Source organism: Danaus plexippus (assembly GCF_018135715.1).
Source record: "Danaus plexippus chromosome 18 unlocalized genomic scaffold, MEX_DaPlex mxdp_20, whole genome shotgun sequence".
NCBI classification, from domain to species: domain Eukaryota; kingdom Metazoa; phylum Arthropoda; class Insecta; order Lepidoptera; family Nymphalidae; genus Danaus; species Danaus plexippus.
The window spans coordinates 3,265,403-3,280,033 of record NW_026869853.1 but is presented as its reverse complement, the minus strand read 5'-3'; the positions used below and the strand labels follow the sequence as shown (position 1 = coordinate 3,280,033).

General features: G+C 31.6%; 1 protein-coding gene across 4 annotated transcripts in view; it reads right to left on the bottom strand.

The window, feature by feature from the left end:
• Nucleotides 1-439: 439 nt before the first annotated feature.
• Nucleotides 440-14,631, bottom strand: part of LOC116773247 (uncharacterized) — a 222,593-nt gene continuing 208,401 nt past the window's right edge. For 2 of the 4 annotated variants that reach the window (XM_061528399.1, XM_061528400.1), the window contains exons 4-25: nt 13,986-14,090; nt 11,433-11,515; nt 10,169-10,243; nt 10,019-10,095; nt 9,871-9,935; nt 8,923-9,100; nt 7,772-7,908; nt 7,336-7,540; nt 6,937-7,101; nt 6,387-6,580; nt 6,041-6,137; nt 5,654-5,902; nt 5,308-5,582; nt 4,997-5,136; nt 4,733-4,887; nt 4,277-4,477; nt 4,055-4,199; nt 3,351-3,552; nt 3,099-3,234; nt 2,671-2,797; nt 2,345-2,477; nt 440-2,010 (exon numbers count right to left, since the gene is read on the bottom strand). In XM_061528399.1, coding sequence (XP_061384383.1) covers nt 1,425-2,010; nt 2,345-2,477; nt 2,671-2,797; nt 3,099-3,234; nt 3,351-3,552; nt 4,055-4,199; nt 4,277-4,477; nt 4,733-4,887; nt 4,997-5,136; nt 5,308-5,582; nt 5,654-5,902; nt 6,041-6,137; nt 6,387-6,580; nt 6,937-7,101; nt 7,336-7,540; nt 7,772-7,908; nt 8,923-9,100; nt 9,871-9,935; nt 10,019-10,095; nt 10,169-10,243; nt 11,433-11,515; nt 13,986-14,090 — 3,730 coding nt within the window. In that variant the 3' untranslated portion in view covers nt 440-1,424. Of the gene's footprint in view, nt 2,028-2,344; nt 2,478-2,670; nt 2,798-3,098; nt 3,235-3,350; nt 3,553-4,054; nt 4,200-4,276; nt 4,478-4,732; nt 4,888-4,996; nt 5,137-5,307; nt 5,583-5,653; nt 5,903-6,040; nt 6,138-6,386; nt 6,581-6,936; nt 7,102-7,335; nt 7,541-7,771; nt 7,909-8,922; nt 9,101-9,870; nt 9,936-10,018; nt 10,096-10,168; nt 10,244-11,432; nt 11,516-13,985; nt 14,091-14,631 lie in introns of all 4 variants that reach the window. The other 2 variants (XM_061528401.1, XM_061528402.1) reach the window with 2 other exon arrangements.

The window sequence follows — 14,631 nt, the reverse complement described above, 5'->3', positions numbered from 1 at the left end:
CCGGAAGATTAGAACCGAGTAAAATTTTAAATGACAACCCTAAATGTAACGTATCTAAAAATAAAGAAATGTTTTCTAGAACTGGATTACAAGAATAAGTGTTATAAATTTTTTGTCAACGTATTGCAATAAAATATATGAAACACCTTCTAGCAAACATCTCTTTTTGGATTAATTTTTAATTTAGAAATATAAATTTAACAATACCAATTTCAAAAATATGACGGTAAAGCAATAGTTCTTGGAAGTAATTAATTTTCTTTCAAAATATAAGTTTCACTCTCAATTTGTTAAGACTTGGAGGAATATTAGAAGTTATATTCTTATACAGATCAATTTTGGAGGCTTGTTATTTATTATTTCTTAACTACATAAATATATAACTTTATAAAAGCTCCTTATAAAATCTGGGAAATTTCTTGGAATTAAAATACAGATGTAAATAGTAAAAAAATGTATTATAAATAAAAATATATATTGTACTCGTGACAACGGAAAATGTAATTTATATTGTATCATTAGTAAATAACTTATTTAAAACAATATTCTTTGACATTATTAAAAATTCTGTTTGGACATACATTTTTAATATTAAACTCTCAAAAATAAACTACATTTAATTGGCTAACATGTTATTTCGTATACAAAAGAATTTTAGAACTAAATCTATTTTGAGAATTATCACGCCTTCTGCGTCTGTTATGTAAATACTAATGGCGGTTGGTAACTTTGTAAATTTAACTAAAATTGGCTAATATACCTAAATAACCTAAGTAAAATGTCTTTATAATATATCTTTGTTACTTCGTTTAGAATGTTAAAAAATTAATAATTTGTACTTGAATACTGTTCATATCGTTTAAATTATAGCTTTTTAATAATATTAATTGCTAAATTTAATTTAAAATATAAATGATGAAGTAATATGTTGTAAAAATTATCACAATCATTTATCTTATAAAAATGTACACGTGTTTAGTTTGAAGGGAAGCTGTATTGTGAAGAGATGAAAAAAAATTAAAGTTCTTTGTATTAATAAGAGATCTACGTATGAATCTATTGACTAGCGATATTTGTAATAAGATAGTTCATTAAAACTACGGAATCCCATTTTCAGAGACTTGGTTCCTTTGAAGTTCATCTTTTTTATTTCGTGCGACTTTAATAAAGACTAACGAAATATAAAACGTTTATTTATTAATATACTTACTGTGTTAAATTAAAATTATTTCATTTATTAATAACTAAAAGATATACATGATACTACACTTGAATCAACATTAAGTATAAAATGCGATGTACAGATAGATGGTTCATAAATTATTATGTCAGTTAAATTATATTATATTTATATATCTATATGTACAAGTTATTCTATGTGATTGCACCCTTGTTACCATTAGTTAAATGATAGTACGTTTATCCTAAGTGGGTGCTTCTTCTATTTGGTCGAGTATTGTCTTCTTAACTTGAGTCCTGTTTAGTAAAAAGTCTAAATCGTTGGATATTTTATTTAATACTCTATCCGTTTCCGGTGAGTCGTACGCTCTATTCCACTCCCTATTTACTTGGTCTATGTCAGACTTAGTCTTTGGTTCTTCTTTTAATTCCATGGAAGGTAGTGAAATGCTCGAAGTGAAATCTTCTTTGGGTTTTTTAAGACAACTTTTTATAGGTGGGGACGTGATTTTAGATACATCAGGGTTGGACTGTACGCAGATGCTGCAGGCGTCCTTGGAAGTGTCGAGCTGTCTCCCTGTGTAAGGTTCAAAGTCAACTGAACAGGCAAGAAGGGGAGCAACTGGTTCTGAGGGTGGGTTTTTTAGGACTCGAAGCTCAAGACACACGCGATCCATGTACTCGGGCCGGTGGGGTGCGGTATGTGGGATGAGGTCGCAAACGGCATGTGTGGTGCCTACGTGAGCATCATATCGCTGCGGACTCAGCAGTGCGTCCTTATATTCCACACATCGGACTATATCTGCGCGGCTGTCTGGCGTCGACTGTATCCTGAGCATATCATCGAACTTAAATGAGATGTTAGATATTAGTAAAATTCATTTGATACAAAATCAACTTTACAGCAATAATATTTAGGGTACTTTTCCTCTATGACAAGAAAATTGTGAGATTCTTTTATAGGCATTTGTATTTTGATGTTGATGTTTTATCAGAAAAATGTAAAGAATATAATAAAATGATGCTTAATTTTTTTCATGACATAAAATAAGTTTAATGTAACTTTAATAAATAACTTTCATACGTAAAATAATATTCTCTTGTTATGGACTAAACCTACTTTAAAGAAAGCGATGCTTCTGCGGAAAGCTTCTACTTTATCTACCTGTTAAGCCTCGCTGGGCTCTCAAGCCCCGGAGCTCGCCAGTATGACGTCACTGGCGAGACGGGCGATGAAGTGTTTTCCAACATACCCACTCCTCCCCGGCTCTCTACTTCACCGCCTTGTTTTATATATACTAGAAATTATATTCCCAAATTGATCCTAAAGATTTTTAACACTGCCATGCATCTTAATTTGGATACGAATGTAAATAAATGTATAACCGTATTCATTTAATATTTATTTATGTATGTTCTCAAAATTACATATGGCAATACTTCAATAAATATTAACGAAGTACTAGTTTTGGAAAAGTAAATATAACTTACAACTAAGTGATGTGTCACCCGCCGGGGATTCTTGCCATTCGCGTTGGGAGGGTAGTGATAGTACTCTCTTTGCTGATTGCAAACACTCTTCATCCCATATCACGTAGCAAATCAGCATTGTTACTCCCTGGCATCATTATATATTAAACTATTATTTTTTTCATTTATTTTCAAAAGTACCTACATGTCAAAAACAATTAATGTAATATATCTACCCTTTCCAGATCTTAACTATAGCCTTTTTAAATTACCCTTATATCACTCTTTTACAAATAAATTAAAATGATGACGTATGTATGATAGTTAATTCTAATAAAATGGTTTTGATTTTATAATAGTTTTGATTTCCGCCTTTGAACTTGTTTTTTATTAGAGCCTCTGTGGAAAAAGAATAAAACTAAAATATTTAAAGCTAAATCTAGACTTACGTTAAGAAGAGCGGTGATAGAGAGTGTTAAAACGAGAGCAAGGGTCCGAGGTCCCGGTTGTGCCCACCAAACACCGGCCGCTTGCGCTGCGCTAGTCGTCACTAATACCGCAATTGTATGTCGTACAACACGCCGCCTAATATGGGTAGGATATTAATAATTATTACGGGAAGTTTTAGTAATTAATTTTAGAGTATATTACGAATTGTTTTATAAAAAACTTAGTATAAACGAGAATAAAAGGAGTATTACCGATCTCTCAAATATGTCCGTCTTTCGACTGGAACTTTATGCGTTATAGTCCTCAATCTTACAGCAGCACAAATTGCTAGAGCGAAACACAACACGGCTAATAGCGTGCAACCGGCCGCGCACACGGCCTGCGCTGCCGCTCCGATCTGGAGAGGAGCCCCACCCCACAGCCGCGCAGTCAACCAAGCAAGGGTGCATACACCTAGACAGAACAAAGCAGACTGCTAGTAGCACCAGCAAATTTACTCCATTATGTACAATAGTCGTGAAGACTACTAAAAAAAAGACAAACAATCAAGAGCATAGTGATATGGAGGGCAAAGTTGCGTAACTAGGTGTTAAATTCATATTATTTTCTTATCATTACATATTTATATTCTTGGCATATCCTATCATAAAGGTATAGATTTATTTAAGATCTATTTTACATTTGCACATATATTGTTTTTTTATCGTTAAAGTTAAAAACTTCTTCGTTGGTTGGTTTCTTGGTTTTCATAGATTTTTAAGAAATATATTATTCAAAACAAAACGGTTAGGGTTCATAACTGTCCGGACTACTAACCTTTTGAAATTCTGATAAAATATTTTCAAATAATGTATTTGTTTAAAAGGTACATAGAGATTATGGTACGTAAAGGTACACATAAATTCGACATTTTATGAGTTATTATTAACTATAAAGTACCTAACAATAATTTTACCTGCAAGAAGTGCGACAGAAGGAGCATTTTGTCGCCGACCTGCTAGCTCAGCTTGAAGTAGCAGTGGCTGTGCACACAGTGCCGCACAACCAGCGCACCAGCATGCTGCGCATACCCACCCTAAGGCTCCAGGACAAGCCTCCTCCTAAATAACAAAATAAATCGAATCATAAGCAGTATTTCTGCCACCCGGTTTAATAGTTTATAAAATAAACTTTTTACTTGTCTGGTATCACACTCTAGGAGGGTAAGCATGGCTGCTGAATGGGTGCCCGCAGTGACAGCTCGCAACAAGACGGGCAGCCGTGCTCGTTTCCCCGGTAAAAGACTGAGAAGCTGCAATGCAGCAGCCACCAGGCTCATCGTACCACTCAATCCTACTGTGATCTTGACAATTCCGCGAAGGTCTTTTTCTGTGTCTGACTATAGGACAACCACTTTAAATTTTTTATACACAAAGATATGAATAGAAATCAATTAAACTAATGCTTGTTATTCTTTATGACTACTATATTTATCTTATGCGTTATTAATATGAGAAATAACATTCATAAAAAGACGTATTGGTTCAGGCTACAATTAAATATAAGTAGTTATATGTCTTCTTTTAAACTACGAGATTATTTAAATATAAAATTTTATAAGAAATATAAATGGATTTCTTTAAATAAAACTCACAAGGGTAGACCTGGCGATAGTGAATAACGCAAAAGTGCCAAGACCTCGACACCGACACGCCACGTGCGTTGGCTCAGGTACACGAACCTCACAAGCCTTCGTTATCCAGACCCGCGGCTCTGATGGGGTTCTTAATGCGCAAGCTAATTTTGATGCTGTTAAGATTTTTTGTATTTTATTTAATATATTTTCTAGCTAGCTCGATGTGTAATTAATTATATTTTAATATTATTGATTGATTCTAGATTTAGTTCGTTTCCTTACCTATTGCTGAATAATTTTTTGAATGCACAAACAGCAACGTGGTGGAATGTCCGTTGTGAGCATAACCTGGCGCGTGAAGTTGTGTTTGTGCGGACGCCAGCTCATACTCCACTTCTCGACCACCCCTAGAAGACGATGAGCTACACACGTGGATTGTGTGGGTAAAAAATAATAAATATATATGCAACAGAATAAAAACAAAACAAAAGAGGACTGAGATCAAAACAAAAAAGCAATGCATTATTGGCCATCAAAGGTGAAAAACTGTTTTTATTAAAATAAAAATATAGAAGTAGTAAATATAAACACACTTGAATTCAATAGATCTTCTCAATGATGGCAGTCGTGCAGCTAAGTTTCGATACTGTACAACGACCACAGACGTATTTCCATTTCGTCCAAGCAGTTCTACACCAGCGGATGTTAGTAACCATTCTTCAGATCCTGGAATTGGCGTGAAACTAAAGTGTGCAGCGCCATCTTCTCTAGCTTGCTTAGTATTTATGGCAAACTCCTTGTACACGGAAACCAGGTTATCACGCATTCCTGCTGTTTCAACTATAGCATTTTGAAGATCGTATATTTTCTGAAATTATAAATAAATATCAGTCCAACGTACAATTTATATGATATCAAATATATACGAATTATGCTTACTTCTTCATCTAAAAAAGCGTCAGGATGCTTTAGCAACGTATCATATATAATGAGTAGATGGTTCACACTTTCCCTTCTATCCTTCAATTTACCAGCATTGGAGAGGAGATAGTTAAGCATATTCTTAGCATGTTTTAAGGGAATAGTACCCTCTCCAGGTTGAGCGGGGAGTGAACGGAGAACTGCTCCGTATTGATGTGCCACATGAGAAACATTAGCCCACGAATAACCGTAAGAGATTTTAGTAAACTGAAATGTAAACATAAGAATAATATACGCCTATATTAGACTGGAATTTATATTATTTAAATTCTTTATTTCCTATAGTATAGCGCAACCATTAACTTGAACATTTAATCACCCACATATTTGTTAAACCTTTTATACCTGCTCATAAATGTCGTTTAAGGAATCCGCAACACAACCAGAAAAATCCGGTATGACCCATTTCACACCGTGTTGGGTAGTTTTAGGTTCGCAGAATCTAAAAGAAATTTAACATCGTTATACTTTAATGTTGAAATCGAAAGAATATGTATTATCAATTCATTGTTATTAATTTTGGAATGGATAATGGTTTTAATTTCATTAAATCCAGAGTAGTAAAAAATTGGTACTTATAAATTATATTAAAGCTTTTTTAACTGAACTGTATCGTATGATTAACCACAATTTATATTTAAAAAAATTCAAAATCTTACAAAGAAAAAAGTTTATTAAGTTTTCCACGTACCTAATTGATTCCCCAGTATGTCCAGGTGGGCAGGTTGTTGCAGCGTGAGCTCCTGGTGCAGTTTTGGGCCATCGTAGACCGTGGGATGCTTCACTCGGACACGCTTCGTCTTTAGAACCGAGAGTCCACATTGTTACGGCTTTAGTATTCGTACCCGCTACTGACGATACTTGACAACGGAATTCTCCAGACTTCTTTAAAATAAATGTGTAATTGCTTTGTTTTATGTATAAAATAATAAAGAAAAACAGAATACAAGAACAGATTTAATACTCTAATTGATGCTTTTGTTGTCTTCTATTATATATTATATTATAATTGTAAAACAATAAGTATAAATATGAAAAATTAAATAAATTACAATAATAATTTCAAAACAATAATGTCATAACAATAATAGAGCCTTTTTTTATATAATATTAACTGATTCCTAAATAAATATGAATGTACGTGTGTTTTTTAGTAATATAAAACAAGAATTGAAGCCGACGTAAATGTGAAAGCTGTTACAAGAATGATTTGCAATACAGTTTGAAATTTTCTATTATACCTGTACATTATATAGCTTAAGCACGCTTCCCGCTGGGTAAAGATCCTCCCAAACCTCGCGACCGGGCGCCTGTGGCAACAGAGATCGTTCTCGGGCCCAACTAAATCCCAATACTCCGTGTACACGACTCGCACCAGCAAGACATGTGATGCTTACATTATCTCCCTGGATAGTGATGCAAACGATAAAATTATTTATTTTTTATCTATTATATAATAATTTAAACTGGTCTTGTTTGTAAAAAAATATTTACAGTTTCTTTCTTATGATAAGTTATTTAATATCAAAAATATTTGAACAAAAATGATTTTATAATAAAAATATCACTATAAAAATATAGCACAAAACTATTAAAATAAAAAACAAAAACCGGTGGACTTTCAGATTATTTTAGACTACCTTGTTTACAGTTAACATGGAAGGCACTAGTCTTATATCGGGAGGACGTAGTATGGATAGTCTCAGGGCACTGCACCGTCTCCTCCCAGCGTCATCAGCGGAACAAGACCACCGACCACTATCAGGTTTCTTAGCTTCAGAAATACCCAATACTGACATACGCCTTCCTAATGCATCTTCTGCTACTGTTCGAGTCCAAATATCTCTAAAATTAAAAAATAAAGCATATAAAAGATAAGATTTATTGGGAGAAAAAGCGAAAATCCTCTTTTGCTAAGGTCACCACAATGCCGTAGAAGCTAAATATACTTTAAATTTCGTAAAGAAGTTTTTTTTTGCTGACATACATATTTTTCTTATTGGCCATAGCAATTACTAGGCAATAGGGTCAGGATTGAATAAATAATCAACATTTCTTCCATCACTATTTATTTACCTTGTAGTTCCATTAAAGTTTATTTTAACCCCATCTTTATACCAAGTAAATGTTATGTCAGGGGACCCATACGCCATGCAGCTCAATATAAATTCAGATCCTTCCCACACTTCCTGACGCTGGTTAACGATCAGTGCCTGTAATAAAATCGTAAATTTGACGTAGAAATTGCCATGAAATGTTGGAAAATATAGTAACATTTTACTACGTAATCAATTTTTTATAGCTAAATCCAATGTTATACACGACAAGATTTTTACGATATTCTTATTACAGTTCGGATTCATTTGGAAAGTTGCGTTTTAGTTTTATTGAGTTCTTTTTAAAAAATTTGCTTTTACTATTTGCTACTACTACTATTTCCGATAAAATTTGCAAGTTTCAAACTCAAAATTGCAAATGAAATTTATATGTCATAGTTTGATGTTTTAATATTACACATCAAGAAACTGTAGATTTCATTACAATTTAGTCTATATTCTCGCTGGATTTTGTTGAAGCGTTAATTTACGATATTAAATGCGGAATGGCAACGCGCTAACTTTTTAATGTCTTTATATGTTTTAATTAGGAAACGGTTAAGTTATTTGTGATTTATTAATAGAAAATAATCTTTTTAAGACTAATGGTATCTTAAGATGAAATATGAATAAAAATATTTAAACACAGATAAAAATATGTAAGGATTAATAAAAATAATTCCTATTGTGAAATGATAACTTTTCTTAATAGTTTAAATACTATTTTATATGAATTAAATTAATCAATATTGGGTAAGAAAATAAAAAATTATACCTTCACTTCTTATTTGATATGGATTATATAAATTAGGATAACTGAAAAAGCTTTGAATTGGTTGTATCAAGTGAGAAGGGTTGATGAATATTTTTAGTCTCACATATAAACTTACGATCCGAAAAAGGTAGGTCGAGGAGATGTTTTTTGACTAGTTAACTTGTCTGTTTCCGTTTTTATTTCAGACTTTACGATCATAAACAGATGTTTCACACCGTATGAAGGTTATACAGTATAGTCAAATTAGTGTCTAGAGCCTATCCCAACTTTAATAAGGTATCTAGAAAATGTGTAGAATATGTCCATAGGTCACTAAGTTTTATAAACGGTAATTAGTTATGTCAAAGATAGCTTACGTGTAAACTAAGAGCAGGTTGCATATCAAAATGCAGCATAGCAGGCAGCAAGCGCAGCCTGTCAGTGCGTGTGCGAGTGGCAGCTAAACGTGCTAGAGCAGTCCTTAACGCTCCTGCATCTCGCCGTTCCGCCCATACACGAAGCCACACTGTACGTGCACCCAGCGCATCAGGGGCACTTGGTTATAAAAAAAAAACAAGATTTATAAAACTCGTTTAAATTGTAAACAACCTTTAAATGCAGTACCAAAGGAGTTATGCTTTCTGGATACACCACATTCTGTGTGATTGTCATTTTCTATTATTATAAGTGTAACAATTAACTATATCCTGACTGCTAAACCAACAATTCGATATTCACGATACAGGCTTAGCCTAGTGTGGACGTCAACGTTTATTATAAACATTTTAATGGATTAATTAAATAAATATATATATTATTATTTCTAGATTCTGCAAAATTCTACAAGTTTTTCTGTGATGGTTTGCAGAAAGTAAATTGTACGATCTAATTATTTTCCAATTAAAAAAGAAGACGCTGAAGACGATTATTTTATTAACTGCACCGTTCAAACTATGGATAAATAAATATAATTTTCCTAAATATTACTAGTAGACCAGTAATAAATAAAAAACATATACATATACATAATTTGAAGATATAACTTAGAAAAAAATAAAGTAAATCAGAAATAGATATTCCTTTGTTAATTAAAGGAAACTTAAATATAGATATAGTTTTTAGGGTTAATTAAGTTTTTAATAGTAAAAAATAAGACCTTAAAACAGTAACTAATATAAATATATAAAATAAATAAGAAATAATACCCGTGTTGCAATAAAGCATAAATTTAAAATCAAATTAATTAAAATAAAACAAATAATTACCATATCTGTCCCCATTTCATAAGTAAATTATTTTATAAGTAATAAATGAGAGAAGCTTACCTAATGTTTAAAACTTCAATTTCATCGTGTAAAGTTATATTGGAAGCTCTTAAATAGTTAGTCATCTGAAACTCAAATAAAATATTAAAGTACTCTTAATTTTGATAACAGACACATTAATTTTTATTATGCGTCTAGTATTTATTACCTGTTTTATAATTTCTTGAGATATGTTTATACTTCCTTGGTCCACTATTTGCAGCCTTGTTTCAAAACGAGCGGAAGCTGAAGAAAAACAAGAATTGTCTTTGTATGGATCATTGTCAGAGTTAATATAAATAAAAATGGGTAAACTTACAGACGTCGGTATCTTTGGGATTGCAATCACAAGCGCCTGTCGTGCAGCCTTCAGAACATTCTTCTATGCCACACTCTGTATAAAAAAAGCTAATTTTTAATACGATATCAATGTTTGTACGCCTCGATAAAAGTTATTAGCAAAAAAAGCTATTAATTGTTTAAAGAGATTTTACATTTGTATGTTACAAATGAGATTAAACTGGTAACAAAAAAGTAAACCGAAAGACAAAAAATATGTGACCTTTTAGTTTTAATACAAATTTGTCTGATTTTTGGTAGAAAAACAGCTTGGTTTACAGGAGTTTTCTGTTCCGAACTGCTCATTCATTGACATTAATGGCTCCTAATAACCAGAGGAATGGAAATGGGCCGGAGAATGAGTATGCTATCTGACGGGGTCATTTAACTAAAGTTATCGAGTTAGACGGCTTTCAGTAGGAGCTTTTGGACCCCAAGCTATGAGCAACTACATTTTATATAATTTCCTTGATATTTAGAAGATACAATGAGATATTTTTACGTAAAATTAACTAACTGGTTATTCGGTACAATTAGGAATTAACAGTTCAATAAATATAGATGTTTAATTTAATTTAAATCTAAGTCATTAAATTATTTAAAAAAATATATATCATGCACAACAACTTAAGAATGTTTCATTAATAATGTAATATTATTCAGTTGAGTTTTGACTGAAAATTGAGACTTAATTCACGTGACTACTTTTCAAATATAAGGTCTCCGGTAAGATGTAAGATTTCCGGTTGTGTATTTCAAAGTTTTGTGACATTACCTCCATGGTACTATTTTACCGAGGATATCATTTGAATAAGTGAATTAATTGTAATAAAGTGAAGTAAATTAACTACGTCGAAGTGGTTGTTTTGGTGTAACTTAATAATACCAAAAATTTCGTAGATTTTTTGACAGATCACAAATTTTGCGATAATTTTTCACGGCATTGTTTTAGAGATAACTAAATTTTGTTATTATAAAATAGAAAGAAATGAGCTTTTAAAAAAACAACTTTATTTGAGCACGTTTAAATGAAAAGAAATATATATTTATCGCTTACTATTGTTATAGCAGATTTAAGTTCCCTTATTTACTTCTTTAAATAACAAAGAGTTAAAATCAATCACGTGAATGTCTACTATCAATTTTTAAACACAATATTGGATAGGTTTTTGTTGTAACCCTATTAAACTAGAGGCATCTTGACCTTTTGATGATATAATTGTCTATATGTATTGTTAGCTTACCAGGTGCTTCGATCTGAGACTCGCAAAGATCACCCGTGAAACCCGGCGCGCAGATGCAACTTACTGCAGCTGGACCCATTTGACTACAACAATTATAATGAAATAAATACCACATTAAGTACAATTTAGATAAGTATTCTCTAATATTGATGACAATTATAAAATTAAAAACTTAAAAGTACAAGCAGTAGATTAAATGTTTAAGTGTCAAGTGTTAAGGGTTCATTAATTTTAAATATTATGTATATTAACTTATAATTTTTGTATACATATATATTGAAGTGTCAACCTACCGAACAAAAACAATAAATGTTACAGTTGGTTAGAATAAGTCGTTATTTTTCTTCTTCACTTCATTACACTGTCACGCATCCAATCATGGATATGAGAATGACCTCAAAATAATCGACTAGTGAGCTAATCTAAAGTATTAGCGGAAGTAAATCAACTCCATATAGATAAAAATACAAGAACCAGAAAAAGGAGATATAAATGTGATTGTGCGAAGTTACTTTCAGATTTTCTTAATGAAACAATGCTTCTTTTTTTTGTGGGAACTTTTAAGGGCCCAAAACAATTCTACACTGGTGCACCAAGAAACAAAACACGTAGAGAGCTAAATAAATAGTTACACCGTCTTACTAGTCTCCGCTAAATCGTACTAAAATTATCTTAAATCCAAATTAAATGTCTTAATTTAGCAACTCGTCCTATACAGAAAAAACGTGTTCTCTTAAAAATTCTGTTCTTCTACTTAAGAAATAGTAGTCATTTGCACATTCTCTTGCAATGAAAGCATTTTTTTTATAAGAAAACTATTGATAAAATCCAAGACAGATATTCCCAAATTAGAGTATTGTCTATTCTATATTGTCCGTATTATTTTAGTATTTTTATTAACTACCTTAGCTATTTTTGTTTTAGTTATATTCAGATATTTTGTTTTTATTATCACAAGGTACATATAGTCTTAGCTAAGAGTTAAGACTCTAAGAAAACTTAATATATATATATATATATATATACAGCATGTAAACTTGACTATTGTTCGATATATGAACCATTTATAATGTGTTCTATATTTAGGGCATAATTCGTAGGTTATCAGATTGTATGGAAATTGATGCCATTATCACTGGGCTGGGAGCACTTCACGCAAATGCATTATGTTCTGCAAACTGTTTCAAAGCGTTTCAAATTATGCTACTAGTTCTTTTGAGATGCATTCTTTTTTTAATAGACTATTTATTTTTATTAATAGGGAGTTGATTAGACATAAACACATTTTCTCTCATAACTATCCAATTTTTAAGATAAATTTGGGTTTTATAATACCATTATTTATTTTATATGTATTGTTGAGGATAGGACAGCTGATTATAACATCGATCTTATCTGCACACATTCTCTATACTAATGATATGTTCATTTTAATATCCTATGTTGCGATAGCTTCATGGGTGGGTAAATAAATATTCTTATCCAGCCAGAAGATTAACCAAAGAGTAGAATAATCAGGAAATATAAATTTCTGTGGTAATGGTCCGTAATGTCTTGGTCCACAATGCCTTACGTGGGATAAGTTATAACCACTTAGGTGCATTTGGCCTATAATGGTTTACAGGTTTTTTCCAGAGGTCCACGTAAAATTAAATAATTTTCATTTAAATAATTTTGCAAGTTTTAAAATATATTTGATAAAAATACAACTATTAAAACCCAAAAATGCAGTTTAAAATTTAGTAAGTTCTATAAATCGCCACTGAAAGAAATTTATTTATCTTTTTGGCAGCTACGACGCCGTAGGCAGACACAGATCTCTTTCATGCCAAAATCTACTTAAACTTATGTGCTCCTTCTGTGTGCCGCTTAAAAGGGATTGTTTATTAAAATATTTAAAGTAAAGAATAGAAATTATGAAATATGCTCTTTGCATCTATATAACATTTTTACAAATCAGCCTCAGGCAAAACGGAGAAAGCTAGTACAATATTAATGGAAGCACGCCTTGAATAATGTGAATTTAACTTGTAACGAGCGAAACTTTCTCAACAAATATCGAGAAAAATTCCATCGTTGACACTAACTCGTTATTCTGAGGAAATTGCGAGGACTTAGGATATGACCTGGTTTCAGATGGATTGTGAAAACTATAAACGATCGTGAAAAACTTTTAAAAGAATACAGAAACAATGGGCCTTCTAATCGACCGTGATGTGAATAGCGAAATTATGAATGAAAATTCTAACCAGTTGATAATGATATACACTTAAATGAAATAAGCGAGAGTTTTTTGCCATAAAACTTGATTTCTAAACGTAATTTAAACTGATAAAAAAAATATATTTCTTTTTTACTACGTGAAATATTAAATTTCACTTTACTCACCTTACATTCTGATGCCGTTAAATATTAATTAAATGAAAACCGGTAAAAGCGTTCCTATTTATTATGAACAAAGGAATAATAAATTGAATTTTGGCAAAAAATCTGTTTACTTTATTAAACACCTTTTACTTAAAAGGGTTAGGGATTGACATGGGTCATTCTTACCCGCAGGTGCCTCCATTTTTGCACATGTTGGGGGTCTTCGGACATAAAGGCCCAACTCCGCAATCGGCTCCCGAGTAACCCTCAAAACAATCGCAGTAGAATTCCCTGTGATATAAAAATATTGAAGTTGAATATTTGTGAGGAAATGAAATGAACCTTGTAATGTAAATACAAAAGTCAAATTCTGTTTATGCATTAATTAATTTTTTTATTAGTATTTGCTTTGATTAGAAGCAATAAATAAATAATACCAGGTTTAAAATAAATGACAAACAAAAACGAGTTTCTTTTTGTTTGTGTTTAGATATAAAATACACTTCATAATGTGAAAAAAATAAACTTGAGGAAAAACCATATAATATGTAATAGAACGAGTTCATTTAAAAATATATTTTTCCTCGGCATATTAAGAGGATTTTTTAATTTTTAATATACATAAAGTTTTAATAAGACTGACTGTCAATTATGCAGGAATCTTGGTTCATATGATTTATGACAATTTCTATTTTTTTATACTATATTGAGATTCATATGAGAAGCAAGGTTATTTGTATAATTATTATGATATACAATGTTGCTCATAATGAGCAAGACTTAATTTATAACATTCAACTACTCCATCTCGGACCGTTTTGTGAAGAGGTGT